At 36.5% G+C, this 7907-nt stretch overlaps 1 protein-coding gene across 1 annotated transcript; it reads right to left on the bottom strand.

The window, feature by feature from the left end:
• Positions 1-1818: 1818 nt before the first annotated feature.
• Positions 1819-4744, bottom strand: LOC138359440 (putative nuclease HARBI1). Its single transcript, XM_069318581.1, has 3 exons — positions 3951-4744; positions 3281-3440; positions 1819-2719 (listed from the first exon to the last, which is right to left on the bottom strand). Exons 1-3 carry the CDS (start codon positions 4311-4313, stop codon positions 2355-2357), a joined length of 888 nt encoding a protein of 295 aa, XP_069174682.1. The 5' UTR covers positions 4314-4744; the 3' UTR covers positions 1819-2354.
• Positions 4745-7907: the final 3163 nt, after the last annotated feature.

The following is a 7907-nucleotide window of genomic DNA, read 5'->3' as shown; positions in this document are numbered from 1 at the left end:
ATTTTGCTATGACTTGCATAGTATATAGTGTAATTTAATAACCAATCTACCTCATATAGTCAACTTATGTTTGGTGTAAATATTTACATGTTTTTTGTATTAAAGAATGTTTATCAATTGCTAGGTTTAATTGTTGAGAGTTCAAAGTAGTGACAATATGAAAAAAACACCAGAATAAGAAATATTTTTTCTGATCAGGGGGAGAAAGATACTGGCAGTATGGGGCTTTAAATTTATTGAAGATTAAATTCTGCAGAACATGTAAATATATAAAGTTTCAAATATATAAAGTAAGTAAATATATAAAGTTTATAAATGTTTAAAGTTTACTCCAGTCCTGACCCCCTTGCTCTAAATGCCACAGTAAATACTGAGCTAGAGAAAGTCCATCTTTGGCTAACTGCCAACAAACTCACCCTTAACATTGACAAAACGTTTTATATTCTGTTTGGCAATAAATCCTCTAATCAGATAAATCTCAAAATAAACAATACCCAAATTTGTAACAAATTAGATGGCAAATTCCTTGGCGTTCTCATCGACCACAAGCTGAATTTCCAGGGTCACATTCTAAATATATCAAAAAAAGTTTCAAAAACTGTTGGCATTCTTTCTAAGATCAGATATTATGTACCCCGACCTGCCCTGGTTACTCTCTATTACTCCCTCATCTATCCATACCTCAACTATGGTATTTGTGCTTGGGGTTCTACTACCCAAAATCATTTACGTCCTCTTATTACCCAACACAAAGCTGCTATTAGGACAATATCCAACTCTGGCCCCAGACATCACTCGGTACCCTTACTCAAATCTCTGAATATGTTAGATATTAAGTCTCTGCACATTCTCTCTTGTGTATTATACATATATAAAACGCTGAACTGTAATGCCAATCCTGACCTCAAAAGCTTCATTGAAGGTTGTAACAGAACCCATGAGCACCACACCAGGAATAAATACAGTTTTGATATTCCTAGAGTACGACTTAATCAAACTAGAAATGCTCTACAAATCAAGGGACCCAGAATGTGGAATGACCTTCCCAACCATGTTAAAGACTGTACCTCTCTCAACCAGTTTAAGATAAAAACTAAACACTACCTAATAAATTCCCTGTAACCCACCTCACTCCTTTATTGTCAACCCATGTCTGTTATTTTATTATTATTATTTTTTTTAATCAACACTGTTTGTCAACCTATTGTATTTGTGCTGCTTTTTCAGTCATGTTCCCCCTTTTTTTTATCTTTATTTGTATTTGTTTTCAACACTTTTTATTCTTTATGCTCAATTAGTATTAAGTTCTAGATATTAATGTTTTTCTTGCCCGAAATGCATTGCGTAATAGTGGCTTTCGGCATTGTATGTACTAGCTCTATCTATATATCAATCCATTAATGTAACATCACTTGTATGTATGTACCTTACCTGAATAAACATATATTTATTTATTTATATTTATATTAAACTTTGCGAGGGCAGTGGCGGGGGCAGGCGGAGTGAGGGCAGAGCCCCTCTGAGCGCCCGTATTTATACGGCCCCAGACTGCCCGCGCAACGCCGCGGGACGCGCTGCGCAAATGTTTCTTTCTCCCCCATCAGAAATATCCCCGCTTGCGATCAAGCAGTGACCATTTATTGGCAAAAAGATTAATGGCAAAGATATAATTATTTTATCACATCCCTAATATATGTTTCACCTCAAATTGGTCTAAGGGCAACATATTGATGGCCTATATCATTGTTTTGTGTATATCATTTAAACAAAATTATATTAAATTTTTCCCTTACATGTAAGGTATATTAAACACTGCACTGTATTGAAAGCAACTTTATTTTATAATTAAAATAATTCAATTTTAAGGCCAATGCTGTGTATACACAGCATTGGCTAACAAACACTGTTATTTTACAAACCAAAAATTTACCCAGCCATATTATGTACCACATTTCTTAGTGTCTATGAATAAATATTTATTGATATATTTTTCACACAAATTTTTGGTCTTTTGTCAGATGCATATATTTCTCCTCAGGTATCTGCATATGACTTTCCATATAAAGTATAGCAGCATAAATAATATTTCCAAATCAGCAGGTACATGTTTGTAACAGTTTGTTTGTATATTTATGTTTCACTTACATATACAGTATGTGCTATTGAATTTAATAGGTAAAAATTGATAGGATAACTTACAAATAAATCTATGAATCCAATTATAAATGTTTTTGATTTCCGTTATTGATAAATTCTTGAGTTACTGTACTTGTATTTTTATACAAAAGTTCCATTATGTAGTGTTTTCAATTACATGTTTTCTTTGTTATATAAGTATGATTTGAAATAAAAATTTATGAGAAAAAATTCCTTACTACTTCCCTTCTTTGTGTGTGCCCATTTTCATGTGCTCCACCTTCAACATTTTCATTCATTATAAAGTCATCATCAATGATCTCTTCAAGAGGTATTCTTTGCTCAATGCAATAATTGTGCAACAACATACATGCAACTGAAATCTTTGCACATTTATCTGGTTCATATTGAAGACTACCACCAGACCTGTGGAGACACCTAAACCGAGATTTTAACACGCCAAAAGTTTTCTCGATTACCACTCTTGTTCTTGCATGGCTCCTGTTATACAGCTCTTCTGGAGGGTTTTCAGGGTTTGTGAAGGGTGTAAGTAAGTTGTGTTGCAAGGGATAGCCACTGTCACCTGCATAGATATTTAATTTATAAAATGTGCATACATCTTTAAAAATCACTCAATAATCCTAAACCCACACTGTCTTTCACACACTATTTGATTCTAGCATCTGAAGTGGTTGGTTACCTTCCTCTGTCATATGAATATCTCTTGCATTACATACATCATTCTCATTTAATGTTCAGAGGCATATAACTGACATGTCAAAACAACCAAAATGTAATCCACTTCCTTCCATATTTAACTTAATCATCCACTTGTAATCTCTGGTACACCCATGACACATGATGTATATAAACACCAGTTTAAACACATTTCTGCTGATTTCCATTCAAAATTCTCACTCTCATTCTCCATATCAGGGCTAAAACACACTTTAATTTCTTTAATATAAAATCAACATGAATAAATTTCTTTATACTATTCATAATACAATAAGCTGTTACCATTCAATATTAAACAACTTTTATTTATAGAGTGTACAGTGTATTTGTTGTGACTCGATAAATAACAAATAGGCAACCTACTGTACTATAAATGAAGGTCATATATATAAAATGCATATCTTACCTAGCAAATAGGAAATGCCAAATTCTCCTGCTTCAAATCTGTCATGGAGTCTGCTGTTAGCCCATATGAAAGCATCATGAGTGCTTCCAGGGTATCTTGCACAGAAATCCATGATTACATTATCAGGATTTGACACAACTTGAATGTTCAAAGAATGATACTATCATGCAAGAGGAGCCACACATCTATGGATCATCCAATAAAATCAGCAGACTTCTAGATGTTACTACTGCTCGGCTTAGACTCGGTTACAAGTATCTCTGGGAATTCTCATTATCTGCTGATGTAGACCTGACCAAATGTAAACTGTGTCAACAAAATTATTCGCACACCCTCCGTCACTATGTGATGGAGTGCGAAAAGATACGTGAATTTAGAGACAATTCTATAACCAATGTTCCAGCGATGTGTCAATATTTCATTCAAAATGATCTGCTACCAGAAATTTTAGCCAAATATCCCCAGTTTGCTAACTGTAGGTAGTAACTAAGTGATTGTAACCTATCCACCGCTGCCCACTGGATGGGGGGCGGTGTGCAGGACAAACATATAAATTTTGACACTAGCTCTCCACATATGTCAGTTGCTTAATTTAGAACCTGTACTTGAGGTCGATCTCGAACCCATTGTTGATGTGATGACTTATATTGAATTATTGTTTTCTATTTACATATATGTTTTCTTCAACTTTTGGAGCTTTAATGGGGACATGGGTACAATCGATTGCTCCAATTACAATGGGAAACCTACTGATATTATTAAATTTTAACTTAGTTTGTATAATTTCATTCATCTCTGTTGGCATTTTTATTTCTGCTAGTCCTTTTCTGTAGAGAGCTTCCGTCACTCCAGTTACTATTCTTGATACACTCGATTGACTGAGACCAGTTGAATCTCCAATAACACTTTGGAAACTTCCACTTGCATAAAATCTCAGAGCTACTAACAATGATGTATGGGCAGGAATGGCTTGACCTCTTCTAGTTATTCTTTCAATATCATCTTTAAGGTCTTCACAAAGTCTTAAGATCATATGACGTGGAAAACGATAGTACCTTAACAATTTTTTATCACTTACATCTAATGGATTTAGACGATCTTTAAAGATCTTTCTCTCCTTAAAGCTAGCTCATTACGTAAAGCAATAAGCAATAACATTTCAAATGTTTTTAACAGTTAAAATTGGTATTTTTTTGGATGCGTGTCCAGGAACACTATACAGTATTGGGTACCTAGGAAAAATAAAGCATATTGTAATACAGCCTGTAAGATGAAATATATATATACACACACATACTGTACATACATATTTGGGGGTGTACAGTGTGGTGCCCATGATTGTCTATTTATCCTGCCACCTTTCTTCCATCAGCCCCTTGTCCCTATTCAGTCCCCATCCCTCTCTTTTTTTTTTAACAGGCCATAATTAGAGGCCTAAGTATTCAATGACCAAAGTTTTTGTAGTTTTTACCCTAACCTAACATCATTTTTTTTTTTTTTTTTTGAGATATATACAAGAGTTGTTACATTCTTGTACAGCCACTATAGTACGCGTAGCGTTTCGGGCAGGTCCCTGGAATACGATCCCCGCCGCGAAGAATCGTTTTTTCATCCAAGTACACATTTTACTGTTGCGTTAAACAGAGGCTACAGTTAAGGAATTGCACCCAGTAAATCCTCCCCGGCCAGGATACGAACCCATGACATAGCGCTCGCGGAACGCCAGGCGAGTGTCTTACCACTACACCACGGAGACTGCAATTTGTTCAGATTTGTTCAGGATGTTTTTCTTTTATGTCTCACCCACATTTAATTTCAAAATAAAACCAAACAAAATAAATTAAAACTGTATATGTATAGCTAAGGTACACCCTTACTTATTACTAGGTGAACAGGGGCATTTGGTGATAGTAAATGATCACATCAAGCAGGTCTCATCACCTTCTCTCATTTTTCATGTTCACCAGTGTTTATTTACTTAATAACTACTGGTATAATATCTTGCTATTATAAAACTAATTCTACTATCATCAAACACATATTTACTTCAAGTTTCAAGCAGAGAATGCATATATAACTAACACGAAGGACTACTCTTCACTAGATTCGCCAGCTATAATATTTTGGTCATGTTCCAATATCATAAATCGATCCCAGTGTTATGTAGTAGAGAAAAAATGACTTATATCCAGTTTACGTAAAGCTACGAGTGGTCGAAACCACACTTAAATCCCGAAATGAACTTACGAAGATTTTTCCACTTAGGGTAGTTAATTGAATACGGACGTAGCCGCCACGAAGGCGTTAAGACGGAAAACGCTCTTAGCTAAGAGGAAAAACCTTCGTAAGTACCTTCCTGAATCCGGCCCCAGTCCTTTAAGTGGATAGGTAAAGTCAGCTAGGTTATGCTAGCTGCTGTGTCCAGGGGCCGGATTCAGGAAGGTACTTACGAAGGTTTTTCCTCTTAGCTAAGAGCGTTTTCCGTCTTAGCGCCTTCGTGGCGGCTACGTCCGTATTCAATTAACTACCCTAAGTGGAAAAACCTTCGTAAGTTCATTCCAGGATTTAAGTGTGGTTTCGACCACTCGTAGCTTTACGTAAACTGGATATAAGTCATTTTTTCTCTACTACATAACACTGGGATCGATTTATGATATTGGAACATGACCAAAATATTATAGCTAGTGAATCTAGGGGGCCGGATTCAGGAAGGTACTTACGAAGGTTTTTCCTCTTAGCTAAGAACGTTTTTCCTCTTAGCGCCTTCGTGGCGGCTACGTCCGTATTCAATTAACTACCCTAAGTGGAAAAACCTTCGTAAGTTCATTCTGGGATTTAAGTGTGGTTTCGACCACTCGTAGCTTTACGTAAACTGGATATAAGTCATTTTTTCTCTACTACATAACACTGGAATCGATTTATGATATTGGAACATGACCAAAATATTATAGCTGGTGAATCTAGTGAAGAGGAATCCTTCGTGTTAGTTATATATGCATTCTCTGCTTGAAACTTGAAGTAAATATGTGTTTGATGATAGTAGAATTAGTTTTATAATAGCAAGATATTATACCAGTAGTTATTAAGTAAATAAACACTGGTGAACATGAAATATGAGAGAAGGTGATGAGCCCTGCCTGATGGGATCATTTACTATCACCAAATGCCCCTGTTCACCTAGTAGTAAGGGTGTACCTTAGCTATACATACCCATTTCTAATTTATTTAGTTTGGTTTTATTTTGAAATTAAATCTGGGTGAGACATAAAATAAAAATATGCTGCACAAATGATGTTAGGTAAGGAAAAGGGTAAAAATGTCAAAAACTTTATTCATTGAATACTTAAAGCTATAATTATGACTATATAGATTATTAAAAAAGAGAGAGGGAAGTAGGGGTCCAAGACCTCTTCCTGTTATACAATTTGGGTGTGGAACAAGTAATTATCAAAAGAAGGCACCATGCCGGGAAGGCTATGTAGCAGTAAGGCAGTGAGGTGAGGCAGCTACTTATTTGAGAAATGCTTATTTTATTTACCTTATAAGCTGAGGCAACTTATTTTATTTGAGGAATACTCAGCTGATTCCTCTACATAATAATAATAATAATAATCTTTATTTAGGTAAGGTACATACATAAAGAGATTTACAAAGTTTGTTGGCTTTATAGATAGAGCTAGTACATACAATGCCTAAAGCCACTATTACGCAAAGCGTTTCGGGCAGAACATTTAGCATGGAACATTTAGCATTTAGCATGGAACAAATTTGTGTCCAAGACCTCTTCCTGTTACTCAATTTGGCTGTGTGTAACCAAACTAGAAGTGCTCTACAAATCAAGGGACCCAGAATGTGGAATGACCTCCCGAATCATGTCAAAGGCTGTACCTCTCTCAACCAGTTTAAGAGTTAAACCAAGTACTGCCTAATTAACTCCATGTAACCTAACGTACCTTCTAAATGTCAACCCATGTCTTGCTATTTTTTAAACAACGCTGTTCACCAACATGTGCAATTGCTGATTTATGCTATGTTAACCCCCTTTTTGTATTTTTTATTCCTTCTTTCAACACAATTTATACCTAATCCCGATTACTATTAAGTTTTAGTCTGTTTTTTTCCCCCCACACCTTGCCCGAAATGCTATGAGTATTAGTGGCTTTAGGTATTGTATGTATATGCGCATGGGGTCCCTCCGGTCGCCGCCTTACCTACTCTTGGGCTCCGGCCAGGTCATCCACCCTCTTGTGAGACGCCATTAGGAGAAGTGGTATTCCAGATGACGAAACTGCTTAGATAGTTGGCTACCAGCTATCTTGGCTGCGGTTCACCTAAGCGTGACTATATTGACCCTTATGCACCCTGTGCACAGTGATCCCGGGGCTAGGGAGGCCTGCCCCTTGACGTGGCCTTGGACCATATTCTGTATATAGAATATGTCCAGGTCAGGGCCTTCACGAAGCAAATCTCGAGGTCGCTCTTGGTGAGACCCATACCTTGTAGACCACGCGCACTCTCCTTGTACCATCCACCCCTCCAATTAAGGGTTATTGAGGAGGCGGATGCTGTATGCTTTCCGGTATACTCCCGGACCTTCTGCAGGATCTCGGGGGTGCCGTATTTGTCG

This window comes from Procambarus clarkii, chromosome 90 (genome assembly GCF_040958095.1).
Source record: "Procambarus clarkii isolate CNS0578487 chromosome 90, FALCON_Pclarkii_2.0, whole genome shotgun sequence".
Classification (NCBI taxonomy): Eukaryota; Metazoa; Arthropoda; class Malacostraca; order Decapoda; family Cambaridae; genus Procambarus; species Procambarus clarkii.
This window is presented reverse-complemented; position numbering and strand designations above follow the sequence as displayed.